This window comes from Kickxella alabastrina (assembly GCF_025024165.1).
Source record: "Kickxella alabastrina strain RSA 675 chromosome Unknown BX661scaffold_5, whole genome shotgun sequence".
Lineage (NCBI taxonomy): Eukaryota > Fungi > Kickxellomycota > Kickxellomycetes > Kickxellales > Kickxellaceae > Kickxella > Kickxella alabastrina.
Genome location: NW_026251476.1, coordinates 85,347 through 101,970, shown reverse-complemented (window position 1 = coordinate 101,970; position 16,624 = coordinate 85,347). Strand labels below are relative to the sequence as shown.

The 16,624-nt window shown below is 44.5% G+C and overlaps 5 protein-coding genes across 5 annotated transcripts; 4 read left to right on the top strand and 1 right to left on the bottom strand.

Annotated features, from left to right (window-relative positions):
• Positions 1–6,130: 6,130 nt before the first annotated feature.
• Positions 6,131–8,320, top strand: BX661DRAFT_141125 (uncharacterized protein; the record flags this gene model as incomplete). Its single annotated transcript, XM_051532877.1, has 2 exons — positions 6,131–7,135; positions 7,946–8,320. 2 exons carry the CDS (start codon positions 6,131–6,133, stop codon positions 8,318–8,320), a joined length of 1,380 nt encoding a protein of 459 aa, XP_051393294.1.
• Positions 8,321–9,578: 1,258 nt separating this feature from the next.
• BX661DRAFT_178758 (uncharacterized protein) lies at positions 9,579–11,111 on the top strand. The gene has a single exon (XM_051535005.1). The coding sequence runs from the start codon at positions 9,766–9,768 to the stop codon at positions 11,044–11,046; it is 1,281 nt and encodes a 426-aa protein (XP_051393293.1). The 5' UTR covers positions 9,579–9,765; the 3' UTR covers positions 11,047–11,111.
• A 335-nt stretch (positions 11,112–11,446) lies between these two features.
• Positions 11,447–11,880, top strand: BX661DRAFT_178757 (uncharacterized protein; the record flags this gene model as incomplete). Its single annotated transcript, XM_051535004.1, has 1 exon — positions 11,447–11,880. The coding sequence occupies exon 1, from the start codon at positions 11,588–11,590 to the stop codon at positions 11,876–11,878; it is 291 nt and encodes a 96-aa protein (XP_051393292.1). The 5' UTR covers positions 11,447–11,587.
• Positions 11,881–13,203: 1,323 nt separating this feature from the next.
• On the top strand, positions 13,204–15,036 carry BX661DRAFT_178756 (uncharacterized protein; the record flags this gene model as incomplete). Its single annotated transcript, XM_051535003.1, has 1 exon — positions 13,204–15,036. A coding segment is annotated over exon 1 (1,658 nt), but the record flags the coding sequence as incomplete, so codon positions are not given.
• Position 15,037: 1 nt separating this feature from the next.
• On the bottom strand, positions 15,038–16,400 carry BX661DRAFT_178755 (uncharacterized protein). The gene has a single exon (XM_051535002.1). It carries the CDS (start codon positions 16,258–16,260, stop codon positions 15,178–15,180), a length of 1,083 nt encoding a protein of 360 aa, XP_051393290.1. The 5' UTR covers positions 16,261–16,400; the 3' UTR covers positions 15,038–15,177.
• Positions 16,401–16,624: the final 224 nt, after the last annotated feature.

The following is a 16,624-nucleotide window of genomic DNA, read 5'->3' as shown; positions in this document are numbered from 1 at the left end:
ATGACTGACACGAATAAAGCGAAAAAAACACCCTGTTCTTATACTACTCACAGTCAGAGTCAATTTTAAAAAATAATGAGCTTGCAATCAAGCATCGTCTATTTATAATGCAAAAATGAGCGCGCACAATGAAACTAAAATAAAAAACAACAACACAAAAAAATTCGCTGCATTATAGTTATTCTAGCTAGCATTTGTTCTGAAATAATTCATATATAAGGTACACTGCTGCATGCACTTTATTTTCTCTAAAAATTATTTAACACACCTGTTTATATAATTTAACAATGTCTTCCCACACAAATAAATCACATGGTGGCCCATCCGTCCAACCATTGGTCACTAAAAAAGATCTTGCAAAATATGAAAATTTGATGTTAACTAACAAGGCAAAGTTATTTTTTATTTGCGAGGAAGACACTGATAAACAAATGATTGACGAGTTCGAAAAACAAATCAACGGGGAACGCAAGGTTAAACATCTATTTTTTGCAAAAGTTGATCCTCCTTATGCCTTTAATGAGATTTTAAAACCAAGTGGTGTTAAATGCAAAAAGTTAATTTTATTTAATAGTGGTAGCTTAATTGTTAAGTTTAAAACTGGTAATTTTGGCTACATTGAATTTAAAATGCTTAAGTTATACAGATATAACTACTATATATCAAATAATGCGTGATGTTGAGAACTTCCCAGGGGGCCACGACCCAGGCCAGGAACCCAGGCTGAGACCCACAAGTGCACACAGATCCACTAGCCAAATGCAATGTAACATTAAAAATGGGGCTGAGTCACGTGACTGCATAGACATGAAATATCAAACGTATTTCATGCGCACAGCGACTTCTGAATAGTGAGCTCTTAAGTTTTTTGTATTATCTTTTAAGTAATATATATTACAACGGGCTTTATTTTCATTATACACGCCAATTATACCAATCGGCCGCAGCTCTACAATACTGGTTGCAATCGGGTTTACATGATTAAAGTTTAGCTCAAATGCACTGTCAAAAAGCACATCCCTCAATTCCAGTTTGATCAGGTTTGGCAATTTAGCAAACAGGTCTACAACTTTGTTAAACCCAATTGTATCATCAACCATTAGGTTTGGCAGATTGGTCCAAGAAATACACTGGGGATCCAAAATATCTATATTGTGATACAAGAAATTGCGGCTTGTCTCTGGCGATTGATTAATGAATCAATCGCCAGTTAATTCCCTACTTGGACATGCGGGAATTTATATGCACATATAAATACTAATGAATATGAACAATGGACGCTATTCATCCTTTATCTTTCTTTTAGTTCATTCAGTTCAAATATATATTTTTAACATAACATATATTGTTATAATAAGAGGGTGGTGATTTGAGTGAAGCACTAGTTGCCTGGTGTTAAAGTTATGTTTGGTGGAATTGTGAAAGCTTTTATTATCAATGGAATCAAAAGTAAAACTAGGGCCGGCCTCATATATGTATCTTGTTGTTTTTATTGTGCACTTCATCAATTATGCACTCCGTTGGTGAGAACTGGTTCTTCTGTACCCAGACTGGTGTCTTGGTGTGTCAAGGCTATGATCTTTGTATATGCACGTTTAAGTATATGCATTATGGAATGGAGGGGTATATCAGGGTGCCATTATTGTGTCCCCTGATTTGATCCTGCATGATGCCATCAATACCCTGTTAATCGGCATGTTGAGGTTAAGAATCATGAAACAAGTCCTCATCGACCTCTACTTCCATATTATTAGGTTTCTCAACAGTATTATTGCTATTTATAAAGCTGTTTTAATTAAATCTATTGATATAGCCACTAATGATAATACTTTTGATTTTTTGGCATTTACTTTAGGCAGAAACTGCCTGTTATTCTCATCAAAGTTAATATGTAAGCTTACAAGTCCAGATGAAAAAGCATCTTCACTGATAATAATAGGAACCATGGATTTAAAAGACTTTAGTTGGTAGGGATAGGTGTTGAATATAGTAATACCAAAATGTGTAACATACTGGCCACTTAAATATGGCGGTTTAATTTTTACATCCTTAACATTGGGCAACCAATTGGCAAAATACTTGGAAAACACGGATATTGCATTAATATACTTTTCAGTATTTAAATTATTGCAGTAGCTTGCAATATCAGAATCCATCAATTGAATGTTTAAATGACTTACACACGGCCATTGATTTGAGCCAAATTTCATTAACTTTTGGAGACTATTGAGTGTAAACTCTTCAATAATTAGTTCTGTTGAAGGCGGGCATAATATTGTTTTTATACCTTGCTGCTTTTTCTGGCTTTTAACAAACTGATTGTTATCCAGAATATTGTTTTCACCATTTTTTGCTAGCCTATGTGCATTTTCCTTAAATGTTTATAGTTTATCTTTTTGGACGAATCATTTATATTTAAAATACCCCAACTAAAATCCTGATCAAGGCTGACGAGTTTCAAATATCTAAGTGACTCAACATATACGTAGGGAAGGCTCTGTAATATACCAAAGCCGGCATTGATTGTCAAATGTGTGAGGTCAGGCGAAAATGATGGCGCCACAAGCGTAACTGGGTAGTAAAAATTAATTTCAGTAAGCTGATCAATGTACAAGTTGGCCAATTCGTTGAATAATTGAACATTACTAGTTGAGGTCATCTCACCCAAGCGCATTCGAGTTATTTTGGGAATGTTTTGCTTGATATTCCTGGACATATTTTTGCTTTGCTGAGCTGATATGGCAGTTTCATCAATATTAGACGAATCCTTTATACTTAAGCATAATTTTGTAACGCTTGACCATCAGTATCTTTTAAAATTTATAAATTTTTGCAACTGATCGAGACTGAGAGCTGTAATATCCAATTCTTTAAGGGCTGGAAATAATATTTAATCTGATCCAATGACTTCTTTAATATCTGATACGTCATCTAAATCTAATGTTATCTTTTGCAATCTAGAAAATAAAATATTGCTAGATTTATCTACATTGTCCATTTTTCCCCATAAAAATGTATCCAAGACATTTTTCAAAGTCAAGCTCTGAAAACTCTCAATAATTATTCGAGATATTCACCCTATAGAGTGTACAGATATCTCAGGCGTTGTCAATTGACTAAAATAAACTAATTTTGAAAAATATGATGGATCCAAATAATTAAAATGATTGAGAGTGTGCAAATACAGTTTGCATAATAATATGGCCAAATTATATAAAATATTTGTATACTCTGCAGATGAATCCAACATACAAACACTGGGCATATATTTTGCAAGCATATTGACAAAATAAACAGAATATTTTATAATCATAATTATAATCTTGTTTGTCAATACCAAAAGTAACATAATGGTCAATAATTTTAATTTTAGTAACACTGCTCCAATTGAACTGTTCAAATGGGAATATTGGGCTGACTCTGGTAATCAAAAAGTGCAGATTTTTGTCTGCATACATGGATGTGTAGGGCTTTAACCAATTGGTTGTTCCCAGTAGTCTTGATAAGATTTATATTTTAATTAACAAGTTTGTGTGTATCATCCGCGTCTTCAATTGGGTTGCTAATATATTTATTATTGCAAGAGGGGCTGTCAAAAATAGCGCTGCAATAAACCAGTGGAAAAGCTACTTTCCTCCATCCGCTACAAACGCCCAGGAGTGGCAGGTAATTTGCCTAGTTATCGGTAATGGATTTGTTGGCGTCAATGGCCTTGCTTAGAATTTGGTTAAGGACAGCAAACAGTAGCTGACTGAAACGCGACATTGTGAATACGGTGACCGATTAGATATTCAAGAGGTTTAATGCTTAAAATTGTTTTAAAAGGGGTTTAAATTGTTGAGAATACATAAAATAGGAAACCTGGGTTTTCACCAAAATCCGTGCCATCATAGCTGTTATATCCGCAAAAAAGTGAAAATGGGTATACAAATGGTGCTAAAAGCTATTTTTATAATGAATAAAACCAAATATTTTGTGTGCTTCTGTGGGATACTTTGTGCTTAATTGAAAAGAGTGCGCGTTTGTATTTTCTGCAAAGTACAAAGTATTAACAAGACTTTAGTTGTAGCCAAGTAATGAACATGGCATTCGTTATGTTAAATATATATATTAAACAAAATGAACTAAAAAAAAGCTAAGGGATAAACACCCTCCACTGTTCATATTAATTAGTATTTATGTGTGCATATGAATTCCCGCATATCCAAGTAGGGAATTAACTAGCGATTGATTCATTAATCAATCGCCGGAGACAAGCCGCAATTCTTTGTATCACAAAATTGCCTATGATGTGCTGTTAAAGAACACAGCACTTTTGCTTTATTGTTAAAATAAAATAATATTTGATCTGTTAAGCAGTTTACTTGGCACCCGAGATCAGAATAAAACTTTTATAAATGCGACTGCTATATAACATGGATTATAATTTTGTAATAAATAATGCATTTTGCGTTACTATTAGTTGTAGTATCTCCTCTTATAATTATGTGGTTAGAATGCAGCTCAAACATACAGCTAAGTTGTAATTTAAAAATCGAGACAAACGTGACAGTCATGCTTTAGCTCAGCTGATTCTATTTTTTAAGTGGGCAATTTAGCGTGAAAAATAACACTACCCTTTTTCCACAGAAATAATTAAAGTGTGCGAGTTAATAGGACAAGGTGGGTTGCATAAAAAACTTTAGCCACTATTTTTGCTGCTAAATTTTTTTGACTTTATATTATGACAGTTGGTGCTAACTGCAGCGCACATGTTAGATTTTGTTGTTGTTGAAATAAATAATAATAAATTGGTACCTTTAATAAAAAACAAAAAATTAATTTGAAAATGGAAGAATGAAAATACGTTGTGTAGTATATAATTGTGTTGTGCAAATTAAGGCTGCCTTTTTAGTTTATCTTTTCTATTATCCATTATTTTATTACATTTATTACATTTCAGTGCACTTTCTTTTTTTTGCTGCCACTCAAACCATTCTAAATTTATTTTTCCCAAAGTGGCCAGCAAGATGTCCAAAGAAATAATCAATAACAGCGAAAATATGAATCTTATATGCGTTTTGTCTAAGCTCGCATGTGCTGGCTTCGAAATAAACATGCAGGTACCTGATAGTAGGACGGCAAACAAAATTATTGAACACATATTATTTAACATGCCTTTCACAGACCGCAAGCTTATACTCAATATCGATTATAATTACATGAGGGATCCTACGGTTTCGGAATTAAAGGGATAAATAAAAGGCATAGACTGTGCATGGTGCCTATAAAAGATGAGGTCGAGCTAACGGTAGACGTGTTATTTCTACTGACTGTGAAATTCAATAGTAAAATTGAAAAGACCTATTTAACAACAAACATCAAAGTAAAGGATGTCATTGCGGATATAAGCCCTAAATTTAAATTTGAACCCAATAAGCAAATAAAGTTGAAGATGACCAAGACCAGTGGTAACGTGGAGATGGGTGATGATGATACTGTTTGGCAGCATTTTAATAAAGCCAAGCGCTTGGAGGGAACACTTTCGGCAATCGCTATGGAGTGCAACGGCAACGGTTGGGTCTAACAAGGCTAAAGAGGAGATGGGCAGTGGGTGCTTGGATTTTTTCTCTGAGCGTGTGAGTGGGAGGGGGTTTCTTATTTTTGGAACTCAGCATGTGCTTTGCTGAACGGAACTGGTCAATTTTTTAAACAACGATTGGCGGAACCAGTAAATCTTCTTTTTTGGCTGCGGGGGAGGGGGGGAGTGCTGTGACGAAAATCACATCACACCAAAGCACGCATTCACTCATCCGAAAGCGTGCATGCGTGCAAGCGTGGGGGTGGTCAAAAGTTTATCATCGGCTTGGGATGCATCATGTGTAGAGAATGCGTGTAGTAATACTACCTTTTTTCTTTCTCATTTTATTTTTCTTCTTAAATTGCAAGCAGCATAAATAAATATATACTTTTATTTCAATTATTCCTTTTTATTCCTCTTCTTCCTTCTTTTTAAACATTTTTGAAAATGACAACAGAGTTTGGTGATTACTGCTGTGGAATTGACCGGCATCTGCATGAGCTACTGGACGAGACAACTGAGCAACGACGCGACATTGAGCAGACAGGGGGCGAGTACCAGGCGCCACACATGTACCACGTGGTGCACATAAGCGAAGCCGAGAAGCTGACTGAGAACGGGTCCACGTTCATTGCGTACACCATACAGTTCGGCGACTACGAAGTGAAGCGGCGCTACAGCGAATTCGAGTCCCTGCGCAGCCTTCTCTGCCGACTCTACCCAACGTTTATAGTCCCGCCTATCCCCGAAAAGCACTCGCTGACGCAATACGCGGTTCTTCAGAAGCGGGCCAAGGAGGACCAGTATATAATTGGGCGGCGCAAGCGCATGCTGGAGCATTTTTTGAACCATCTTGTGGAGCATCCGATTTTGAGCAGCGAGCATATTATGCATCGGTTTTTGGAGAACGGCGCGTCGTGGACAGAGGTGCTGCATTCGCCGATTATCACGGGGCTCCCCAGGTCACCGCTGCATTCGTCGCCGTCGCGGGCGCCCGGCTCATCCATTGCAGACGGGAGCAGTGTGCAGCTGCCCAAGATTGCAGCTGCCAACAGCTTTGCGTGCGATGTGGCTGTCCCCAGCGGCGTCCTAGCGCCAATAAAAAACATTGATGCGCGGTGGATGGACTGCGAGCTTTTCACGAATAGGTTTATACAGCAGTTTTCGGGCAACGTTGAGAAGAACCAGGCGCGGGTCTACCGCAAGCTGGGCGAGCTGGCTGGCGACTACTCCGAGCTGGGGGCGGCACTGAATGGGTTCAGCCTGCTGGAGCACCCGGAGGCGTTGGCTGCGGCAATTGAGAGCGCCGGGCAGGCGGTGGACAGCTCGTACATCGAGATCAACCAGCTGCTGAGCCAGATGGAGGCCGAGGTCGCGGAGCCCATCCACGAGTACTCGCAGTACGCCATGGTCATCAAGCAGGTTTTGCGGTTCCGGTTGCTGAAAAACTTGCAGTTGGACGGCGTGCAGGAGGCCCTTGTATGGCAGCGGTCCAAGCTCGACGGGCTTCTGCAGGCAGACGACGAGGCCAAGAGGCTGGCACAGGCGCTCGAGTCGTCCAGCAGCAGCAACCCTGTCACTCAGAGATCGACGCCGGCTCCCGAGCCAGCTTGTCGCCCGAGCGTGGCTGAGGGCAGTGATGACGAGGACGCCAGCTTGCTAGATAATGAGCTGCCATCGCCACGGGCTGCGTCTGCGGCCCAGCAGCAGCAGCCAAAACAGCAGAGGGATAATTCAGCTTATTCACCGGCGCTGGGTTTTGCAGCGTCCGAGCAAGCGACGAGGCAGCGCGGCCGCAGTGTATCGACCGCCAACCATCATGGCGAGTTCGCGCCGACCTTGGCGTCGCGCGCGTTGGGCAGAGACACTAACAATGCCAGGCCGTTTTCGTTTGCCGGTATGCCGCAGACCCGGGTGATGGCGCGGTCGCGAGCAGGCACAGGGGCGAGCATCGGGTCGGCGGTTGAGCCTGGATCGATGAGTCCGGCTGAGTCCGAGGATCCGCTGGCACTGTTCCAACAGGAGGAGTCGCAGCTGTGGGGCGGTGGTACGCCCAGTACTCTGCCTCGGTTGGGCGCTAGTGCGCGGGCACGTGGTCCGCTGAAGAGTGCTGGTGGCAGCGGCAGCGGCAGCGGTGGTCTTTGTGAGAGCATGGTTGATGATGGCGGGCTAATTCAACACCAGCAGAGTTCACCAAAGAACATGGCGCGCTCGGAGTATATCGGACAGGCCGCGCCACTGCTAGGCAGCTCGAAGCGGGCGAGCATGGCGGCGTCGACGCCGGCGCTCAGAGAGCCATCGGAGGCGTCGGGCAAATTTAGCGGTCGCTACGATCTGGCTCCAGCCCCGGCTCCAGTGTCTGCGCCCGTGTCGCATGGCAGCGAGCCAACAAGCGGGTCGCCCGAGTCGTCGTTTGGCATGCGGTTCCTGCGGACTCCCAAGGTGCTGGGGGACGGGATCATGAGCCGGCTGACGTATGCGCTGAACGGAATGATGGACGTGGATCCGGAGCAGCTGCGGCGCAACCAGATTGGGCGTGCGTCGGACCGCATTGGGGTTCTGGAGGAGCAGCTGGAGATGCTGAGCAATGATTTGGCGCTAATCAACACGAGCACGCAGGACAACTTGGATCGGTTCCAGAAGCAGAAAATGCGCGAGCTGAAGGGCGTGCTTATTGCCACGGCCAAGATGCATTTGGAGTGGGCTGAGAAAAATCTGGAGATATGGAAGGACGCCAAGGAGGCGGTTGACGGAGTGTGAGATTTATAATACTTTCATCCATTATTTTTTATCATAAACAGTTTTTTTCATTATATTTGTTTTGGTGGATTTGGATTGTTTTTGTGTTGAGGAAGAGGAGACAGCAAGGCATCTTGTGGTCAATGGATTTGCTTTCTTTTCTTTCTTTTTGTCCCTTTTTTATTGTTTGTCAATTTGGCTTTTTTTATCGCTCTTGTTGCTGTTCACTTTTTTTTTTAAAAATACATTCTTATTCACGTTTATTATTATTCGCAACAAAAAAGGCATCGCTCTTTTTCCAGTTTTTACATTTTCAAGCGACGTTATTATACTCCTATTAAGCGGTTCAATTTAGAGACGCCCTCCTAAAAACAATGGACGATGACCATTCAACGACCAGCAGCAGCAGCAGCAGCAGCAACACACCGCCACCAGCCACTTATCTCTCTACCCCGGTCTCGCGCCCACCACCACCCAAGTTCTCCACGCATTTATTCACACCCCAACTCAGCAGCAACAGCATGGACTCTTCTCTTTTAGGAGGGCATGGTGATGGCATTTCGTCCTCATCCACAGTTTCAATGAAGCGTTCTCGTGCAGAAATAGCCACACCCCAAAAGCCCGGCAGCCAAGCATTGCGTCTGCAAGAGCAAATGTCATTTATCGAGACTCCCGGAAGAGCACCTTCGGCGGCGAAAATGGCGAAAATGGCACGGTCTCAGTCGCCCACGCCATTGTCTGCTGGAAACGCTGGCGAGGAGGAAGAGGAGGGCGAGCGTATGTTGGTGTTGGGAACTGGATTGCTGTCAATGAGCGAGGAGGAAAGCTCGATGGTGCGGTTTTCGGACGATGACGAGGAGGAGGGGGATATGGGAGATGAGGGCGAGGTTACTTTAAGGTTGTCGTTACCGGTTTTGGAACTAAGGCCGAAGAAAGACAAGGGCCAGGGCATGCGTGTTGGTTTGGATATGGAGATTGATAGCGAGGATGATGTAGAGGATGTGGATGAGGATGAGGATGCGAGGGTGTTTGGGGTAAGGGGGCGCTCGGTTAGCGATTTGGACAATGCTGATGCGACCGTTGTTGCTGGATTGAGCTTTTCGGAGGACAGCGAGATTGAGTTTGGCGCGGGGCTGGATTCTGGGAATGCGGTGGCGGGTGTATTTCGGGACGCATCGACAGAGGAGGAGGCGAGACCAGTGCCCTCAGTGGCTGGGCCTGAGCCAGTGGCTGAGTCAGAACCAGTGACAGAGCCAGAGCCGGTGACTGAGCCAGAGCCGGTGACTGAGCCAGAGCCGGTGACAGAGCCAGAGTTGGAGGCTGAGCTAGAGCCGGTGGCTGAGACAGTGGCTGAGACGGTGACTGAGTCGGAGACAATAGCTGATCCGGAGCTGGTGATTGAGCTGGAGTTGGCGACAGAGACAGACAAAGGCAAAGAGGTGGGGCATGAGAGCACTGATTATGAGATGGCTTTGGCTGATACTGAGGACGCTGCCGCCGAGGCCGCTTCCATGGACGTAACATCGCCTGAGCCGGCACCGACACCGGCACCCGGGCCCGAGCTGGTCTCCGCCAGGATCTTGTCCGACCCCGAGCTCATGTATGCGGCGTCCATCCCGCTTCCCAACACGCCGGCGGTGGCGGCAGACCAGAGCACGCCGAAGCGCGCGGCGCCGGGCGACTTTTACATTCCGGCCGACTGGCTGATGAACCCGAACAGCGAGACGCAGCAGCAGCGGCAGCAGCGGGCTAGTCGGCAACCCGAGTCCCCGCTCCAGCGGTTTTCGGCAATGCCGAGCGCTGACCATCCGCACTCTGGTGATCTAATCCCGGTAACGCCAGCGAATCAGAAGCTGCTAGACAGCCTGGAGATCCAATGGGTGTCGCCGCGGCTGGTGGCCAAGTTCAGTGAGGCGGACATGGAGGCGGAGCGGCTCAGCTTCGATGAAAAACTGGGGCAGCGCGACGAGCTACACCGGATGATCATGGAGAGTGTCAAGGAGGAGTTTGCCGCCCAAATGCGGCAGGCCGAGCAGGCAGCGGAGGACGCAGCCCAAAGGGCGCGCGACCTGGCTCAGCGGCAAATGGAGCAGGTGCAGCGGGAGCATGAGGCGGCGTTGCGCGCGCAGCGAGCGCAGCATCGCGAGGAGATCCAGCGGCGCGACGAGGATACGCGCAGCCAAGTGGCAGAGCTCAGCCGCGAGATCGAGAATGCGCTTGCGGAGCGCATGGCACTGGTGGAGGACCGCGACGCGACGCAGGCAACGCTAGAGCAATTGATGGCTGTGTCGACGGCACTAGAGGAAGAGAAAAACCAGCATATCCATGGGCTGGAGCAGGAGCTCGGTAGCCTGACGGTGGAGCGGCGCCGGCTGCTGCAGCAGCTGGCGGAGGCTTTGACAGCTGCCGAGGAGCTGAGCGCGGAGCGCGACGATGTTGTCAAACGCGTCGAGGCGCTGACGCTGGAGAACGTGCGCATGGAGGAGCTGGCGAACGCACTGGGGTCGGACGTGCTGGTGGCTGAGGAGCGGTCGACGAAGATCAAGGAGTATGCGGAGAGCACGCTGGCTGCTGCTAATGCGGAGATCGCTAGTGCTCATGATCAGCTGGGCGCGCTGCGGCATGAGGTTGGTTTGCTGCGGACTCAGAATGCAAAGGCGGAGAACCGTGCGCGGTCTTTGCAGATCCAGCTGGACTCGACAAAGCGCCAGAACGAGGAGCTGGTGGCACACTACAACAGCATGTAGTAAACCTTTTTTTCTAATTCGATGTCATTTTTCTTCCTTTTTCGTTTTCACTTAATACTCCTTTCTATTATTGTGTTGTGTTGCCTTTGAGTGCTTGGGTCTAAATGTGAAGTGCACTGTTTGCTCTTTTTTTCTTGCGCAAACATGTAAGTGTTTTCTAGTATATCATAGAAAGACAATCGAAATTGAAAATTTGCAAGTATACAATGCGTATCGAAGTGTTTAATTGATATTGTTGTTCTGAATAGATTAAATTGAAAATGAAAACTGTGAATGCCAGAATTGAATGCAATATGTGGTGGCTTGTCTAGTGGCATTGTCCCTAGATGTAATTTTTCGCTTGCAGGCTCCCTCATATTCACCAAAAAACTAAATAATAATAATAATAATAATAAATACATTTCCTTTGCGTTCCCGACTCCTTGCTCCTTCTTCTCTTCCAACATTGCTCTGCAACTTTTTTCCTCTCTTATTTTTCCGTACTATATTTTTTTGCTTTTATCCTTCCCGCATATTACATTTTCCTTATAACCTCTCAATTATGCATTTCCCAACCATCTCCAGCGTTATTTTCCTTCTCTCCACCAGCTCATCCCTCGCCGCACCTTTTTCCTTTGTTTTTGGCCATGGATTAATCGACCCATTGACAGGCTCAGGCCAGCGCACCCAGGGCGAGAGCTCGATGGATGCCATGGGGAACTCGTTCCTGCGTGTCGACCAGGATACGCGCGTGGTTGGCCAGCGCGTGGTTGGCCTTGTTCAGAACTCCGTCGATGCGCCGAATGGCCCGGCAATTGAGGGTAATGGAATTGCAGCGGTTTTTGTCGAGTAAACTTTGAATTATTTTTAATATATAATGTTTATTCAAGTTATAACAAATATGTGTATGTAGTTGTGTATGTGGGTTATTAGCCATGTCTTATATTTGAGAATGGATAAATTTGTACCAATTTTTCAGTATTGAATCTTCATTTCCTATTGAGTAGTATGATATTCGATATTCAATTAGGGATAATAAACCAGCTACCTGATAATATAAAAGTAAATGATAAAAACAAGAAATCTGCCACAGTTAAGGCAACATGCAAAGCCATGTTGCCTTACTGAGATTAATTGATTACGCGCGTGGCAATTAAGAAACGATGATAAGTTTTTATTATAGTTTACTTATGTGCCAAGTAGAGCATATAAGGAGTGGCTGTTGGGCAGCCAGGAATTGTTCTCCTTGGAAGAAATACTTTACTAAATTCTGCTCTATTCATTTCTCCCATTTTCATATATTGAATCCTTCTATCCTATTCTATTCTATTCAATTTTATTTTGTTCTACGTGTTGCACAGACTGAAAATATGGAAGTGGATGTTGAGGTTGTGAATCGCGAAACAAGTTCCCACCTGCATGCCGATTGATAGGGCATTAATTTAATCATGCAGGCATAAATTAGGAAGGCATAATAGTGATACCCAGATATGCTCCCTATTTTTGCAACGCACGCGCATGAGCGCACATATGCAAAAAACCACAGCATTGGCTTGCCAAGATACCAGTCTGCTCGTAGAAGATTCAGTTCTCCCCAACAGAGTGCACAATTGGCGAAGTCCACAGCAAAGGCGACAAGGCACATATATAAGACGAGACCGGCGCTAGAAGTATTTTAGAAACGTTAGTAATAAAACCCTTTATAAAATCACCCCTACATTTCTAACACTAGACAACTAGTGCTCCTCACACCCCCCTCTTACATAACATACACAGCAGCATAATTTTTGTCCCGTTTCCGCCCGCTTCCTTTATTTTTATTTTCATTTTTACTCTTAAAAAATAAAAATAAATAGGCTACTTTATATAATGGAAAAATACTATAATGCAGCCTTCGTGTTTTCTTTTTAAATATTTACTCTTGCATTTTCTTCTTTTTTTATTCCTTTGACCACGAGAGTGATGAATTAAAGAAAAAGGATGAAAGGAAATATTTCATTATAGGTGCGGTATTTTATTTTAAAAATCCTGAACAAAGGCAAGAGAGAGAGAGAATAAAAAAAACAGGATAGAAAATAAATACCCCTATTTTTTTTAATAAAATACCAGGGAGTATTTGTAAGTAGATTTGGGTGTAAAGGTTTTATCAAGGGATAATATAAAACTATTGCCATATATCCATCTCTTTTCCACTATATTTTTTATTAATTATTTATATGTTAGCTAATATTCATCAAGAAAAAATTATTCGCTAGCTTTAAAATATACACAACCCACCCACCCATTACTCTATATTACCAATGCTTTTTAATGCACTGCCGGTTGTTGTTCGAGAAAGAGTTATTCAGCTTGTGGTTGAGGAAAACTCAGTATGTCTTGCGACATGGAAGGAGAATATGAAACTTCTGGCGGTTTCACACGAGTGGAGAGAAATGGCCAAACGTCTGGTATACAAAAATGCATTTATAACCAATAACGGCAGTGAAGAAAAAGAAAGCAACAACAGTGATACTAAGGTACCGAAGCTCTTCACAAACATTGGATTAATCCAATCTACCAACAACGTACATATGGTCAAACATTTCGACCTCTACTTGCAAGAGCACCAGCTGACAATCGCTTCCCTCCAGCAACTATCTCAGATATTTAATTTTACATCAACTAAATGGGAAAACGTTAAATTCTTCAACGTCTCCATGTACCTGGACTACCGCAGTCGCAGCGTCAATGACGACCACGAGTATGTGTTTGCACAATGCCCAGAGCTGGAAAAACCAATGGGTCGGTTTGCCAACCGCATGATACAGCATATGCCGGGAGTCACTGGGCTGAGGCTCAAGTCGCATGAGTGCGACAGGGTTGCCGGTGTATTCTGCAACAAGCTGGCCAACGCTTATGCGCGCCAGCTCGCGTTTTTGGACTGCAGCATGGAGCTTACTTTTACAGTCGGCGGGGCGTTTTCGGATAAGCTGGAGCACCTGAGTATTAGACCGCGGATGGCGGCTGGAAGCAGGAGGCTTCTTCCTAGGGTTAATCCCGGGGCACTGCGATATTTAATGCTTGGTGGGCTGTCGGCAGACTTTTCGTGGAAATATTTCGAGGATGGATGGTCCCGCAATGGCAATGGCAATGGCAATGTGCAGTTTGATAACCTGACAACGCTGGAATTGAACTTTGAGACCATGATGGATGACATTGAGGTTGCAATGTCCCGAATGCAGCACGCCAGCCTGCACACTGACGAAACGCAACTTAATGTGTTGTTTCCCAAGCTCGCCGACATTGTGATCAACGGCAACCCCATTGACAGCAAGATAATCACCTCAGCGAGCATGCCCTCGCACATTGATTCGCTGACTGTTATGGAGTCGCTCGAGACGCTGAAGGTCAGCTCGGAGCTGCAGACATTCTCGATCGGCAGGCTCACGGCAATCCTCAACCTGGACTACTACACGAGCAAGTCTGAATTTTACCGCATAACCAACCATCTCTTTGGCCGCTCAAGTAACTGCCAAGAGGTAGTGCTTGAACTGCGCAATATTCCATTTGACCTAGACCCAAAGCGTCTTGAGTGGGACAAGGTCATGGAGCTGACCATCAGCAATGTCATCGACTACACTCTGCTTACCCAGGTTATCTCAAGTTTACCGAATTTGCAGGATCTCGTGGTGTCGCAGCTTTCCAGTAATGAGGTTGCCGATGATATGCTTAGTGTGAATTGCGTGGATAATGAGAATGAGCTGAAGATTAAGACGGAGTGTTTGAGAAGTGTGTGGTTTTTGAATCCGGCGGATGATAGTTTGAATGAGGCGTGTGCGCTGTGTGTGCATCATTTGGCTTTGCAGGTGCCGTCGCTGGCTAATATAAGAACTTTTTATTTTGGGCGTGATGAGATGTATGACCTTGTGGAAGAGTTTCAACATGATTATCCTCACCTGCAGATGCTTAATATTATTGATTGATTTTTATTGTTCTTTTTCTTTTTCTTTTTCATTTCTTCTAAACCAACAAAAATAATTATTGTAATCCTAAATGATATGCTTTTATTACATTGTTCTGTGCTTTTTCTAGGCTACAAATCGAAATCAATATATCAATGTATTAATATTTATTTATTTAAAAGTAAAAAAGCAACATGCATTTATTTTTGTTTCAAGTGGACCCAACAGTTATGCCGTGCTTTTGGGCCAGCTCCGGATAATACTTGACGCCCACATCCCTATGCGACGAAATACGATTCAGCACGGCATAAAGCCCGGGGTCCTCCCTATAAACCTGCGAAAACTGATGTCCTGAATCCGTCACCACGTCAACTTTGCGCGGCTCCAAAACCTCCGGCGCCAACCCGTCTACAGGCATTAATTTTCGATCCAGCCTGGCGCCCTGGAAAAACGCCACGGAGTATCTTGGGCCTCTATGCGCTGGTGGATTTAAAACTCTATGAGTGGTCGCCACAGCAACGCCCCTCACAAGGTACTCCAGGCCGGTGCCAATATTGACCACAAAGGTGTTGGGTACCGTGGGGGCGTCAATCCAGTGGCCCGCGTGGTTCTGTACCTGGAGCCCGGGCAGATTCGATGCCTGATAGAGGATAGTCAGGAGGGAGGCTGTGTCCCTGTGTGCGCCAACACCCTGGTCGCCGTCATCTTGGTGGAGCTGGTCGATGGCCGGGTACTTTATCAGCTTCCCCCGGTGTTGCTGGCCAGGAACCACGTACTGGTCCAAAAGAGCCCCAGGGTGCAGCCCCAGGGCCTCGGCCACCAGGCTGATGAGCTCCGAGGAGAGATCCAGCGCCTGGCGGTGGAATTCAAGAATGGTCTGGCGAAACCCGGGCAACACATCATTGCTAGGCCAGAGGTTGGGGCCCGTGAGATGCTCGTGGATGCGCTGTACAGGCTCATTTGGCACTGGTGCTGGCAGCTCATTGGCGAAATCGAATTGTTCGCGGTTATCCTTTTTGTTTTTTGTTATCTCGTTGCCCTGGGTGCTGTAGCCGAGGAAGGTCGGGGAGTGGATTTTGTCAGATTTGTGTTTTTCTTCAAGTGGCAGGTCGAAGAATCCGGTGGTTTGTGTGGTGAGCGCTTGGAGGAAAGTTGCTGGGATGGAGTGGTTTTTGATGTAGAAGAAGCCAACATGGATGAGCGCATGACGGAGGTCGGAGAGGAACTGCTGCTTGTTTGTTGTGGCTTGGTTCAGATCGAGGATCGGGATCGAGTCAAAATCTGGCGATGCCATTTTCTGTTTAAGTAAAAAATAAAAAAGTATGTATTGTAGAGATAGAGGGAGGCAAGATGAATGTGAGGTTCTTCAAAAAGGATGTAAAGCTATGGATAGATATGTTTTCTCATTCTTTTATATGTGTTTTGGTTTCCTAACTATTGCGTGATTTGCCGCCATGTTGACGACATAACCATCTGAAAGAAAAACAAGCCGAAGATCAGGCCAGGCCCAGGCGACTTGCGGCTGACGAAAATTTGTCTGTGCGTAGATGGGGAGGGGTTGTACTATGGCACTGTGCATTTATTGCATTTTTGCATCTGGCCAATGCTCTGAGCGAGCGATGACGAAATTATTTTCAATGTTTGGTTTGCCTGGCTGT

What these genes read in the sequence shown, in the direction of transcription:
- BX661DRAFT_178758 (XM_051535005.1), top strand. Translation starts at nt 9,766, where the DNA reads ATGGCTTTGGCTGATACTGAGGACGCTGCCGCCGAGGCCGCTTCCATG.
- BX661DRAFT_178755 (XM_051535002.1), bottom strand. Translation starts at nt 16,260, where the DNA reads ATGGCATCGCCAGATTTTGACTCGATCCCGATCCTCGATCTGAACCAA.